The following is a 15,265-nucleotide window of genomic DNA, read 5'->3' on the forward strand; positions in this document are numbered from 1 at the left end:
TCTTCTCTTTTCTGCTGCCATGTGAGACATGCCTTTCACCTTCTGTCATGATTGTGAGGCCTCCCCAACCACGTGGAACTGTGAGTCCATTAAATCTCTTTCTTTTATAAATTGCCCAGTCTTGGGTATGTCTTTATCAGCAGCGTGAAAACAGACCAATACAACTACACAAAAAAGTCAGTGCATCAAAACAGAAAGAAGCCCCACCAGTACATTTGAAATTACAGTTTATTTAAACAGGTAAAATTGTATATATCCTTTTAAAATGAAAATACAAAGTAAGTGAATCAATAATACAAACATGTTTATAGCAGTAATTAAAATACAGGTAACATTTACCAGTGTGAAAATATCAGAATTCCAATCACACTTGGATCTTCAATGATTGAAGTGTGCATTTCACACAGCAGGGGCTGGTAGATTGAAGATAAATTCCTCCTTTGGATGTGCCATCCTCAGTCAAGTTCTTCCTCATCACCATCCATCAGCTCACACAGTGGGGTAGCTGGCTGCTGTGGCAATTCCACAGTTGTTCCTCCGGTCTTTGGCCATCTTTATGTAGCCATCCATGCCCCAGTTTTTACCCCAGCTGAAAGGAGAGCAGGTTTTCCATTTCAGAGGAAGGATAAAGCACATTGGGTTATTAACTTAAACAGTGTGCCAGAAGCCACAGTGTGCCAGAAGCCACAGGCTTAACATAAAGAATCAGGAGATGCTGATGTTCCTGTTCATCCCTTGTAAATTCTTGAGTCAAAACCTGCATATCGCTTCAATCCCAGACCCAAAACTGTGACCTTTCACAGAACTGCAAAATCAGAAACAGAAAAACGATAGGATGTCTTTCCAGCCGATATACTTCAGAATTAAAAAAATGTTCAGAATTCAGACATGCAATGGGACAAATATCATATTAATATCCCCAGCATGCTTGTGACAGTATCTTGACGTTACAATCAATCACTAATATTCTGTGTTCTGCCTAAGGGGGAAAAAGACTTCTGGGATTTCAGAAATGTGATTAAGGGCTTGTGGTATGTAAATACTGATTGCAAAAAAGGATTCCCTTTTGAATTTCAACTATAAGTCTTTCTGGCAATTTATACCTGTTCTTCACCAGCCAATATTTATTGTTATCTGAGTCTGCTCCTTCATAGCTGTAGCCAACCACCAGCATAGCATGATCCAGGCCTTCAGGGTCACAGCGTGGCTCAAAATAAATTCCTGAGAGAATAAAATGAAGGCTGGGTGAGAAGTTCCCAAGGACACCTGACAGTAACCCACCCTGTCACCCACAGGGAGGGAGGCATCTCTAAAATCAGTGAAATGACACACAGTCCAGATCGGGCTTAACAAGATCTATTGTTATCAAGGCTAGGGAATTAGGCTCTCATCCACAACTAGCAGAAATAGAAATTAGCATAAGTCCCTCATAAAAAAACTTTCCTACAGGCATAAAAGACCACTCATTTTAAGCTTGTAATTCTACTCTAGAATATCAATCTTAAAAATAGCACAGAACACCAAAATCCTTGACTCAAAAGGCTCTTTTCAGATTTAATCACAGAAGTAAAAATCTTTGGAAAAATTATAAGAATACAACAATTAGTCAATATTTAAGTAAATTAAACTATACTATAAATAACATAGCTATTTATAAAAAGCTATGAAGTACAGGTATTCATGGAGATACGCTCAATGTAATATCAAATAGAAGCATTGGGTATGATTATTGAGTGTATAGAGTCCATCATGCTGGTGTGTCATGGTGGTTTACTTTTTTTCTGCAATAATTTCTATGAAGAAAGATGCTTACCTTTTTTATAGAACTGGAAGGAGACATGGCTTGCACCAACAGCAACAGAGATGGGCCCCACAGTTGCCACTGCCTTCGCCAGGTCCTTCTCCCGTGAAGGGATGTCCACAAAGCCAGTGTCATTAGCAGCAGAATACTTGGGATTGTACCTACAGGTTTTAACCTTTTAAAGGTGAAGAGGGAGGCGACTTGATTACTACCATCCTTCTCCTGGGGAATGTGAGTCAGAACCACAACACTCAGCAGTTTGCAGCATAGAATTTCCAAGTCAACAGTGTTACAAATCATCCAAGGAAGTGAAATGTTATTATTAATAGTTAATTTGAAACTGAAAATTAGCTCAGTTCTCTTCAGCGAGACCCCTAGGTTTACTTTCCGTAAGACATTTTTCACAATGGAGACATCTGTATTATATGTAGAATGGTTTGTATATTCTCCATGTCACATAGAAGCAAGAACAGCTGAATGTTAACCATGTAATCACAGAACTGTGCAAAGGCTATAATTTATAATGACAACACTGTCACTTTGCAGATAGAGATTCCACCATCTAAAACGTGAATTCTGAAAAGTGTCTGTTATCTCTGAAAGTGTCCCAGTAAAACCAAGCAGGAATGGCAGCAAGAAAAGGAACTCCATTTACCTTTCCTTCATATGGATAGGATGCCTCAGAGTCCAGGCCTCCGTTCTCCTGAACATACTGGAAGGGATTATCCATGAAGCCACCATTGCAGCCCTCATTGCCTTGAGGCCCAGAGCAGTCTACCAGATTCTGCTCATTCAGTGAGATAAGTTTGCCTGTTTTCCAGAACATCTGCCCTTCCAGAGCACCAGTTGCACTAAAAGCCCAACAAGAGCCACACTGACCCTGAAAAGAGAATAAAAAAGCTGATATCCACACACACACACACACAGCAAGACTTTTAACAACATGAGTATTTAGCTCATGTAGCTAAACACTCCTTTAAAAAGTGAACTGCATGTTGCTGCACAGTCTACCATAGCACAAATGTCAATTGCTTCTTGGCTTTCCTGGGGTGATGGGAGGTCTGAACCTAACACAGTCTCACCTGATCCTTCACAGGAGTCATGTAGCCTTTCTCTCTCCAGTCCACAGATGTGGGGATCTCAAGAAGCAGGCGTTCCTGGAACTGTTTCCCCTTCCTGTGCTTCTGGTGTTGAAAACCATTCATCACCTGCCTGAATTCTTCATTGGTCTACAAAGAAAAGTAAATAAAATGTTAAGAAGCAAGAGATTAATTTGGTAAAGAACTGAGGAGGGGAAGCACAGAGCTGGGTAGCCCACAGCATACTTACCATGTCTCCAAAGGCGTTCATGGCCATTGTGAAGCTGTGTTTCCCTTGGCTGTATTCCTGATTGTGCTGCTCAATCATCTTCACGTCCTTCTCTCACACTGCTCTCCTCCATCCTTCTCCATTCTAAAGGCAAACATGTAACTGATGCTCTTCATTTCTTTTTTTTTTTTTGAGACGGAGTCTCGCTCTGTCGCCCAGGCTGGAGGGCAGTGGCACAATCTCAGCTCACTGCAAGCTCTGCCTCCCGGGTTCATGCCATTCTCCTGCCTCAGTCTCCCGAGTAGCTGGAACTACACGCGCCTGCCACCATGCTAACTTTTTGTATTTTTTTTAGTAGAGACGGGGTTTCACCGTGTTAGCCAGGATGGTCTCAATCTCCTGACTTTGTGATCCGCCTGCCTCGGCCTCCCAAAGTGCTGGTATTACAGGCGTGAGCCACCGTGCCCCGCCGATGCTATTTATTTCTAATTAAAACCCAACATATGCTAACCAAGTGAATCTTCAGACAGAGATGTAAGAGTAACCATGGCCAGGGAAGGCTTGACACTTCTAGGAGATGTTCTCCAAGCTGAGACACAACAAGGGTGTATGCCCATATCGTGCTCATAATCAGTGCTATTAAGTTATTGCGTTAGGTTATTGGTAGGAGCCAGCCTCTAGAAGCCACTCTCTGGCCATATGATCCCAATAGCAATGCCCATCTCTCTGGGGTTCCCCTGGACAGTTTCAGATGCCACCAACCATGCCATATAATCTCTTGTGCTTTGCCTTCCACTTGGTCCATTGTGCGTCTAAACTGTGGTCACGTGTTAGAGCAGCTGAGGCAATTCCCAGGCAAAAGGCAGCCAGGAGGAGTGAAGGATTCATGTTTCAAAAATCTAGGAAGGGAAAAGAAATGAGGATCTGATTAGACTGATCCTAAAAAGCCACTTTACTACCCCCTAAGAAACTAGGGCCACCATGGTAGAATAAAAATATTTAAATTATTCTTCCAAGCATTTACCTAAGGACTGTGGAAGAGGCCAAGGATGTGGCTGGAGAAAAACAGGGCAAGTGGAGGTATTGGATGGACCCACCAAAATGAAAAGCAGCCTGTCCAGAGCTGTAGGAGTTGAAACAGTTTTCTGGGATGATGATGACAGGCTATGAAAAGGACAGGAAGGTACCTGATGGGCGAGAAGCTTAAGGCAACAACCAGGAAACTAGGAAACCGTTGGCCCAGGTTTTGTACCAATTGTGCTGAGGTCATCCAGGCAAAACCTCAAGAATGAAGACATCTAATTTCAAGAAGGGACAAAGGGATCCCCAATAATTGGGAAGTCACGTCACACCTTGTTCTTGGCTAATACACAGCAGAAGGTGAAGTATGTTTTCCAAATGCCCCTTGTAATGAAACAGTTCTTGAATGTCTTCCCAGGACAAACTGGGAAGGAGAGCACCTATCTACCGCCGTTCCCGCAGTCCTGCAGTCCTGCAGGTGGGCCAGTCCTGCCAACACTCCAACTCCCCTCACAGAGCATAAACTGAATCAGGTGGCCGAACCACCGGAAGCCAGAGTCCCCAGTGTCCGCGCCCACACAGGGGTAGGCAGCTTCCCAGGCTTTGGGCTGGGGAGCCAGGCCAGGTCCCCTGGCTCTTGCTCCCGCCCTCCGCTCATGCTCACTGTGGCCCCAGGGCGTGGGCGATGTTGCAGGGAGCAAGGGGCGCCTCTGCCTGATTTGCCGGGGTCGAGCCTCCCTGTCCCACCCCCACCAGCCCTGGGAATACTGCGGCCTGGCACTCCCGAAAATCCCTCACTCACAGAGCTGAAGGACTTGCTGGGTCCCTGGTGGCCCCTGTCCAATCTTAGCCCACTGGGGTCTCAGCTGCTGTAGCCACAGGTGGACAGGCACAGTGGGCAGGTGCTGGGTCCAGTAGTCTCCTGTCGCCTAAGGCCGCCCGAAAGCAGCTAATTGACCTCTAAAGCCCCTAGACCCCCCTGCCCCCTTGCCGCCCAGGCAGGCCCGCCCCCACCGCTTGCCCGCTCTGCGATTGGCTGCGCCAGCCGCTGGGCGGGGCCTTCCGGCGTGCTGACTCCTGGCATGTGGAGCAGCTCAGTCCCCTTGCCTCAGTGGAACAGGGGGAGGGGAGCTGGGGGCTACGAAGAGAAGGGTCGGAGGTCTCCCTGGAGGGTTCGGATCAACTAAGTACCCTATTTAATGCCCTGGGCGGGTGGTTTATGAAAAGAAATTTACGGGAGCCCTGTGTGCACTTTCAGCCTAACCCTGCTTTTCCCTTAGGCCTAGAATTTTTGATTAAAATCTCCTGCAGGGCAGAGAGCCAGAGGACTCTAATCCAGTGGTTCCTGTTTAGTCCACAGCAAAGGTGCGGCCGGTTGGAAGAACGCACAGCCTGCAAGCAGAAGCCTTATCTCCCAATTAAGGGTGTAGAAGAATCTGGGCGTGTTGCTGGTGGCTCATGCCTGTAATCCCAGCACTTTGGGAGGCTGAGGCAGGCAGATCACTTGAGCCCAGTAATTCGAGAACAGCGTGGGCACCCTGGCGAAACCCCTTCTCTACTAAAAATACAAAAATTAGCCGAGTGTGGTGGCCCGCGCCTGTGGTCCCAGCTAGTCGGGAGGCTGAGGCACCAGCATCGCCCAGCCCGGAAGGTTGAGGCTATAGTGAGCCGAGATCGCACCACTGCACTCCAGCCTGGGCGAGAGGAGAACCTGTCTCAAATACAAAAAAACAGCAGACAAAAAAACAACTGGTAGGAAAACGCACCCTCAAAACACATGATGAGATGATCGAGACCAGACCCTAGGAGGGTGGGGACTGGCTGGGTGGGTATCCAGAGACCATGGGCGTTTCATAATGCATTGTTTCCCGTCTCCTCCACTCAGCGACTCTTCTTCCCCTGAAGTCTTGCATTAAGTAAGTGAATGAATCAATCATCAAGTTAATGAAGCTCTGACTTTGTACTTGTTGTCCTTTGCTTGGTACAGTTGGGCACTGCCTTAGAAACAATCTCCAGGTAATTTTCCCAACTGCTTTTGTGAGGCCCAGTTTTCCATTTTAAAATCTAAGATTACCTCAGTAATCTTGCTTTTACAGCAAATGGGCATGGAGCCTGACAGATATATTTAAACTAAGTTATGGACAAGCTGCCTGGTGCATTAGGTAGCATAGGAGCTAAACTTGTGGGACATCTCCCCATATTCGTAATATTCACCCGTACATCTGTAATCAATAAATGCTTGTTTGGAGGCCATAGAAACTCTTCCTGAGATCTGACCTGTGTCTTCTGCTATCTGCCTGATTTCTCGCCACAGAACAGGAAAACACTGTGTAGGAGATATTGTGAATAGAAATATGAATATAGGCCGGGCATGGTGGCTCACACCTGTAATCCCAGCACTTCGGGAGGCCAAGGCGGGTGGATCACCTGAGGTCAGGAGTTTGAGACCAGCCTGGCCAACATGGCGAAACCCCGTCTCTAATATAATGTTTTTCTTTGTACAAATATGTTTCTTTCCATGAATTAAGCTAAGAAGTATTGTCCCTCTGAAATCAATATAAGAAATATTATCAGTGACATTTCTGTCTTTCTTTTGTGCGCAAAGAAAAAAAGTTTTATTAACTTAAGGACAACTAAACTCTCTTACCTAACTCCTCAAATGTCACCATTAAAAAGGAATTTGAGATACAAACTAGATACAGTTGCATCTGACTTGTAGGTCATAGGAAATGAAAGGTCAATGGAAGCATAATCTTTGAGGGAGAAGAATGCAAGGGAGAAAATGGAAAAGGTATTCATTTAATATTTATTTGCTGAGTTTTGTATGATATCGTTTCAGAAATGACAACCTGGGGAATTGAAAGACACAAAACTTTAAAATATATATTATGGATATATCAAAGCATGATAGAGAGGGGGAATCTCTAAGTTTATCTAGGACATTTATCCATAATTCTACCAAAGTAGCGTATCTTAATTCATCGACTTTCACCTTGTCCCTCCTAAACTCCTATTACTTCTCTATTATTTCAATAAGACTTTGTATAATTAACTTCCTCAAACTATAAAAATATTTATTAGATAAACATATGTATTAGTTAGACAAGTAAAACAAGATAAACGTAGGTTCTGACATTCTGATTGAAATGCAACACCTAAATGCAGTACATGATACAAAACAGGCACCCAATAAGAGAAGTCATGGTCAATCATCACTATCATCATCATCATCACCATCATTATTTGCTAGATATTAATTTAGTTGCAAAGACTAATATGACATGGTCTCTCTCCTCAAATGGAGAGAATAAAGTAGCCAGTGTTTGCCATGTTGAAGGCAATGAGAAACATATTGCCATAGAAATGTGAAAAGCTAAACGATGTCATCTCATTCAGATTTTTCTCAAATTCATTTCTATCAGTCTTCTTGATAGAAATCTGAATGAGATGACATCTGGAAAAGCTGAAGCTGAAAAAAAAAAACAAAGTATGCCAGGAAAGGCACATGAATAAGGAAAGGAATTATAGAGGAAGGAAAACGACTCTCAAAACTATAAGGGTATTTAAAACTGCAGTCTGTACAGGAGACTCAAGACAGCTCAGGACTGTGCTAATGCAGATCACTTTACAAGTGGCATGACATGTGTTTGCAGAACTAACAAGGACAAGGTCAAGGAAGGTGGGATACGCCATGTAAGGCACTTGGGTTTCGTGTATATGTGATGGTAAAGCACAGAGGGATTTGAAGGAATATTTTACCCCATTCAAAACCTAAAACTGAAGCAAAAGGAGAATTTGATATAAGAGTCAGATTCCAATTATTTGGGATAGGCAGGTGTCCTTCACTTCTTCATGCATATTTTCCAGTTTTTGAAAATGGTCCTTTAGTCTCCCTCATTTCTTAATTATTTCGTAATGCTGCTTAGTTTCTCTGAAATCCTGAGAATATGAACTACACAGAATATGATCCCAGCCTTGAACTATGTTCCTAAATATGTTTTGATTTGTTTCAATGTTAGCAAGTTTACTTTCTCAAATAGATTTTAATCTCTCTGAGGGTGACATCATTTTGCAGGTAAATCAATGGACAACAGAGCTCACTGGGGCCTCAGAACTCTTGTAGTCCTGTTGATTTATTTCATAGCAAACCAGGGAAAAGAGGCTTAAATGACTATCTAAGTGTGCAAAAGCAGCTTATTGCAAAGCAAGAAGACTTCTTGTCAAATCCTCTGGACTGTGTAATTTGCATTCTCTCTATGCCCTCATGCTGTTATGCCCTTCAGACTTGCATATAATCACATTCATATTTAACTCTTTGGTTAAGTTCTTTTTATTAATAGACATTTTAATAGAAAAAATTTAGATTTACAGAAAAATAGGGGAGATTGTACAGAAAATTCCCATATGACCCCTGCATACAGGTTCACCTATTAGTAGCATTTTTCCATTAGCATGGCATATTTATTAAAATTAGATAATAAATGCTGATGCATTATTATGAACTGAAATCCATAGTTTATTCATATTTCCTTAGTTTTTATGTAATGTCTTCCACCTATACCATGGTGGCATCCAGGACACTATGTTACATTTAGTTGTCATAACTCTTTGGGCTTCTCATGGCTATGACAATTTCTTAGACTTTGTTTTTGATGACCTTGATAGTATTGAGGCATGCTAGTCAGATATTATAGAATACATACCCTGTGTTGGGATTTGTTGGTGTTTTTCCTATTGATAAGACTAGTGTTTGGGGGAGGTATATTACAGAGGGAATTTGCTATTTTCCTTACATTTTATCAATGGTATATACTACCAATATAATTTATGACTTTTTAATTTTTTTTTAATTTATGACTATTAATGTTGACCTTGATCTCCTGGATGAAATAGCGCTTGTCAGATTACTCCACTGTGATGTCACTGTTGTTCCCCCTTCCCATACTATACTCTTTGGAAAGAAGTTTCTTACACCAGTGCACACTTAAGAAGTGGGAGGAGTTATGCTTTCCCTCCTTTAGTGTGGACTAAGTAATTTAATTGGAATTCTTCTAAATGGGAGGTTTTTCCTCTACTCCCTCATTAATTAATTTATCTAAACACATATTTATATTAGCATGGACTCACATATTCTGTTTTATACTTGGGTTCAATCATCATTCTTGATGAGTAATAGGTTCAGTTTTAATTTCATCATTAAAATTAATGGAGGAGTTGGCTGGACGCGGGGTGGCTCATGCCTGTAATCCCGGCGCTTTGGGAGGCCAAGGCGGGCAGATCACGAGGTCAGGAGATTGAGACCATCCTGGCCAACGTGGTGAAACCTCATCTCTACTAAAAACACACACAAAAAATTAGTATGGCGGGCGCCTGTAGTCCCAGCTACTCGGAAGGCTGAGGCAGGAGAATCGCTTGAACCAGGGAGGCGCAGGTTGCAGTGAGCCGAGATTGCGCCACTGCACTCCAGCCTGGGGGACAAAGCAAGACTCCATCTCAAAAAAAAAAAAAAAAAAAAAAAAAAATTAATGGAAGCGTTTTCTCCAGTCCTCTTTAATATTTAAAATAGGTTTTCGATATTCTATATTTATATTCAATATTCTAAAATATTTTTGAATTTGTAATAAATTTTGAGCCAAACAGTTACGTATTTTGCAAGCCTGAAAAGATGTCTGCAGATTAGAGAACATGAAGATGTTGTCGTGTATTCTGTTTAAGTAACAACCCTACTAAGTCTATAATGTTAAAATATAGCATTTATGGTTGCAGAAGTTAGTAAATATGATTGTGTATTCTGTGGGAAGATTGTACTAAGAACAAAAAAATGTGTAGTGGATAGATTTTTTTTTTTTGAGACAGAGTCTCGCTCTGTCGCCCAGGCTGGAGTGCAGTGCGGCGATCTCGGCTCGCTGCAAGCTCCGCCTCCCGGGTTCACGCCATTCTCCCGCCTCAGCCTCACAAGTAGCTGGGACTACAGGCGCCCGCCACCATGCCCGGCTAATTTTTTTGTATTTTTAGTATAGACGGAGTTTCACCGTGTTAGCCAGAATGGTCTCGATCTCCTGACCTCATGATCCGCCCACCTCGGCCTCCCAAAGTGCTGGGATAAATCTTTTTTTTATAATCCTAAAGTTAACTAATTGATATCAATTTAACATATATTATTGATCCAGCTAATAATCATTACTCACTGTAGTCCCTGTCTTTGAAGAGCTTGTAAGTACACAGAGACCTAAAACAAATACAATTTTTATAGTGTGGTAAGCACTGCAATAGAAAAATACTCAAAATCTGTGTTAAAAATATTTAACTCCTTTAATCTGGGTACACAGTATATACTAAAAGGTGAAAGTTTACATATGTTCAAGAATGATTTTAATCACAGCAAACGAGATTTGTTATTATTGCTTTTATATTTTGTTTCCTCTGACTAGGGCACAGTATATTTTAGATATTTTATCATTGGCTTTTCAAAAATCAATGAATGGATGGATTAATGGATGTCAGTTCATACCATGTATTTCAGCTACAGCTAAAAATCTCAGGTTAGAACCTAAAAGGAAATTATCTGAAGAGCACTCTAAGCACTTATGTAATATTTATCTGATTTTTAAATCTAACTTACTTGGTCTGATCATTTACTATTTTTAAAAAAATTCTCAATGATCACTTAATTATTCTGTATTAATTCTTCTAACTTTCACACACAGGAAGATCTAATCTTTGTAGTTCTCATTACGATAAAAAAACTACATGAGGATATAATAGTGTAGCATAATTTTTAACTATAATTACAACCACGTATGTAAATAATACAGGATAAATTGCGAGAACAAGGGGATCTAAGGTAATTTATAATTTCATCTTGTATAAATGATCAGATAATAGCTGAGAGAGGCTCCTACTTCACAAAATTGATTGTTATAGATAACACAGCAGGATAACTTATTACATGTATGTGATTTTAGATGTTCAAAAAACTTTTCATATTTTAACCAAGGTAGCACAAAGAACAAAGAAATTGATCTGCAGTCATATTTAATAAAAGTGCATACACAAAACTTTAAATAGTATATAAAATAATATAAGCCATCATGCCTGATGGAATCAGAATTCTATCTTTTTAAACATAAAATGGAGCATGTCTTGTTATTTGTACTATCTGATGCACCACTGCAGGCCACATATAGGCTTGCATCTTATATATTGTGAAATCACCTTTAAAAATATCAAGGTGATATCATCCAAATTACTTTAAGGCATGACATAATGGATTATTTCCCTGTGTGATTATGGGATTAACTTCAGCTGGATGTTTAAGTCAGATTTTTTTGATATTCCAATAATACGTGTGCTACCTGATTTCTATTAACTTGAATAAAATATATTGTATAGTGTTGAAATTATTACCTGGAAGATCAAAGCAATTTCCCGTTTTACTATTAAATGAGAAAAGCTTCCTGCTTAAAACAAATATTGATCCAAGACCCCTCTCTCATATGGCTAGTACAGAGACCCAGTAGGCACTGGAATAAGTGTACAAAAGTGAGGGTGGATACACCAGGGATGAAATAGATAGGAGTAGCCAGACCTGCCAGATTCACGGGGTAAGTTTCAAAATGGAGATAAAATAATATTGTTCTTGCTTTATGAATAGTAATTATTGTCATAACCAACTTAATGCTGTGAGTTAATATGTGCTGATAACTTGTTATATACAAGGTACTTATTTTTAGTGAGAAATTTTAAGGTGATGTGGTGAATGCCTCATGCTGACTATCTGTATTTTCCCCAAACTATAATGAATTTGAATATTTGGATTTTTATGGCTCTTCATAACTAGCTTAGAATCTTTTCAGCTTTCTGAACTTTAAATTGTAAATTTTATTAAAAATTAATAAACAATAAATTCAACCCATTCTTTATTCAAAAAAACCTATTTGCCAAAATTTTAAACGTAGTATAAAAATTCTATAAACATATACATGTGCTTCTCAAAAAAATAAATGAATAAAATGCTCTTTTATTTTTATCATAACAGGACCAGGCTTTGGATAAAATGACTGCTGAGATGTAAGTTCCATCAGATTGCGACAGAGATGTGTTTAAATTAGGAGTCTTTCAATTCAAAATGATGCACATTGATAGCATATAGTATATGCAAGTTGACATTTTCTTTTTTCTTTGAAGTTATGTAATTTTTTCTTACTGTACCAAAAATCACATGATTGAGATATAATTAATAGGGACTACTAGTAAGTTGTAGATATTATTCAATTTTTAAAATAAAAATGGCAAAATAAATGATAGAGTATTTCTCATCTGGCCTGCTTCAAAATATTTTTTTTTCAGTTCTGCCAGAGGAAAAAACTATGTTTATGGTCTTGAAGCTCCCATATATACACATAGAATTATATATATATATATATACACTCACACACACACACAGAGACATCATTTTTTTCTTCTTATGAATTTCAATTTAACTTGAATTATAATGTATTATCTCTGTATGCAACTGCAACAACAACAAACAACTAAAGAAGAAGAGTGATTCTTACAAAGCAATTCTTACCAAATTAATCAGTTCTTATTAAGTAAAGTCCTATATATTAATGCACTGAGCAAATAAGCTCAAGTATATTCCTGAAATACAGCCCCTAAAATAGCCCTCAAAGTAAGGTAAAGATCTGGACCAAGGCACTTTCAAGAGGATTCTCTTGTAATTTATAATTGATGCTTAGTAAGATATAGAAAATTCGAATTTAATAAAAAGAATAAATTGTTCATTGAGTGGTTGAAGAATTCTCAAAGAAAGGAAGCTCAGAATAAGTCCTTCCTTACTATATAGAACGGAAGTATTTATCACATTTATGACAGTAATTCCTTCGAGAAAATTTTTTAGAATCTGATGTTTTAAGGTGATTTATTACATATGGAAATATTGTTAAAACAAATACATAAATGGAATGAATAACAAAACTTGAAGATTGGTTATAGCATTTTAAAATGTGATTGCCATTTTATTTAATATTTCAAGATTTTTAAAGAAAATATTTTTAAAGTGCTTATTATAGACAGTGTGATAGTTCAGTGAAAGCTGAATGAGTTTGTTTTGAGGCAATGTTGAGAAAATACTACTCTGCAAAAGGCTTGATAAACTATCCCTGTATTGGAAATGTTTATCCAATTTCTACTTACTTACATAAATCACAGCAAGTTGCAATGTTTGTTTAGTAATATGAAAAATAAAACTACAATAGTAGATTAATATATAAGAAAAATTATATGAGCTCTACCTTTGAAAAAATATTTCAACTAGCCTATCAATTTATATTTTAATTTAATTTCATTAATAATGAAATTGAAATTATTTTAAATTTATCATATAATTCCCCCAAATATTTAATACATTATATTAAAACGTACACAAATTACTTTACCTATTCTATGGGGAAAATGCAGAATTACATTCAATTGTTGAGGAAAGAATAGATTCTACTGGTGAAAATTTTTTCTCATATCATTCAAAGTGATTGGTATTCTATGCAATCAACAATACAAAATGCATATGTTGGAAACTCAATCTTCAGTGCTCTCATTTACTCTTGATTCAACAGGATATGTTTGTCCCTAAAGTCAATAGCAAAAAATTATTTTGGGAGAGTTATGTGTAATATATTTGATTGATAAGCACAAAAAGAACAGAAAGGAAAAGATCAACAGATTAATGATAGAATAGATCATTGAGTGTTCATTCTTGATTTTGCTTTCATATTTTTGTAATTGTTACAAAGCCTCTCACTATTAGGGAGGTTTCTAAATTCCCAAGATCAAACATACCCATTGATGAGCTTAATTATAGCATCCCCAAAGATAGCCAAACCTTTAATTTCCACAACCTATGAATAAGTAACTTTACATGAGAATAGGAATTTTTCAAATATAGTTCAGGCTACAAACTTCAAGATAGGGAGACTATTCTGTATTATCCTGGTTTCCTCAATCTAATCACATGAGGCCTTAGATGCAGAGAAATTTCTCTGGAAACAAGAGAGAAGCGGCAGAAGGAAAAGTCAGATTCCAAATGTCAAGAGGATTTACCATGCTGGCTCTGAGATGTAGGAGGACATGTGCCAGGACCAGAGAGGAGTCTTTAAGGAGGAAGGGCAGTCCCAGTGACAGCCAGGAAGGAAACAGCAGTTTCAGCTCTACAACACGAATCTGAATTCTGCCAGCAATCTGAATGAGATTGAAAGCAGTTTCTTCCCAGAGCCTTGTTGTAAGTGCCCTGCTGACCAACAGCTAAATTTGATCCTTTGAAACCCAAAGAAGAGAAATGAGCAAATCCAACTCCAACATCTGACCTAAAGAGCTGTGATATAATAAGGTGTTGCTTTAAGCCGCTAGGCTTTTTGTAACATATTTTAGCAGCAATATAAATCTAATACAAGCATGAATAAGTTCTGGAGTTGTACAGAGTGGTGGTTATAGTTAAAAAAATGTATACTTGAAAATTGCTGAGAGTAGTGTTAAATAATCTCACCATGAAAAAAAGTATGTGAAGTGATGAATACGTTAATTAGCTTAACTGTGGTAATAATTTCACAATGCATGCATATATCAAAACATAACATTGTATTCTGCAAATATACATAATATTTACTTTTCACCCATACATTAATAAAACTGAAAAAAAAGAAAAAAATAGTGAATCTAACATGAGCAGCATCTATCTTTATTAACATATTTATTAACTTATTATTAGTCTTCCTGAAAGTTTCATTCAAATAATTTATATAGATACACACACACACACACACACACACATATATATATATACATATATACTGTAGGCTATTTTATTTGTATAACAAGAACTAGGAGAAAGAACATTAAGTCACTGAGCAAACTAAATTTTCAAATTCAAAATTTCTAAATAAAATCTTCTTACTGAACAATCTCTTGTCAGCTCATTCAATACTATGCTGGCAAATATTTGATTACATGTATGATAATTTGTAGAATTTTTAGTTATGTCTAATTTTTAAAAAATTGATATCTAAATAGCCATGTCATCTTAATATAAAACTTTAAAAAAAGGCTCTTGATTATATGGCATTGCTTCATTAATTTCTT

The 15,265-nt window shown here is 38.5% G+C and overlaps 1 protein-coding gene across 1 annotated transcript; it reads right to left on the reverse strand.

Moving 5' to 3' along the window:
- Positions 1–294: 294 nt before the first annotated feature.
- LOC117974773 (procathepsin L-like) lies at positions 295–3,232 on the reverse strand. The gene is made up of 6 exons (XM_055092327.1): positions 3,131–3,232; positions 2,884–3,030; positions 2,448–2,681; positions 1,814–1,976; positions 1,104–1,221; positions 295–589 (listed from the first exon to the last, which is right to left on the reverse strand). Exons 1-6 carry the CDS (start codon positions 3,206–3,208, stop codon positions 490–492), a joined length of 840 nt encoding a protein of 279 aa, XP_054948302.1. The 5' UTR covers positions 3,209–3,232; the 3' UTR covers positions 295–489.
- Between the last annotated feature and the right edge of the window lie 12,033 nt (positions 3,233–15,265).

The sequence above is a fragment of the Pan paniscus genome, chromosome 8, assembly GCF_029289425.2.
Source record: "Pan paniscus chromosome 8, NHGRI_mPanPan1-v2.0_pri, whole genome shotgun sequence".
NCBI lineage: Eukaryota > Metazoa > Chordata > Mammalia > Primates > Hominidae > Pan > Pan paniscus.

What these genes read in the sequence shown, in the direction of transcription:
- LOC117974773 (XM_055092327.1), bottom strand. Translation starts at nt 3,208, where the DNA reads ATGATTGAGCAGCACAATCAGGAATACAGCCAAGGGAAACACAGCTTC. An exon ending in TGACTCCTGTGAAGGATCAG is followed by an intron (nt 2,682 to 2,883) that starts GTGAGACTGTGT and finishes TTCTCTTTTCAG; the next exon opens with GGTCAGTGTGGCTCTTGTTG. An exon ending in TATTGGCTGGTGAAGAACAG is followed by an intron (nt 590 to 1,103) that starts GTATAAATTGCC and finishes CTCTCCTTTCAG; the next exon opens with CTGGGGTAAAAACTGGGGCA.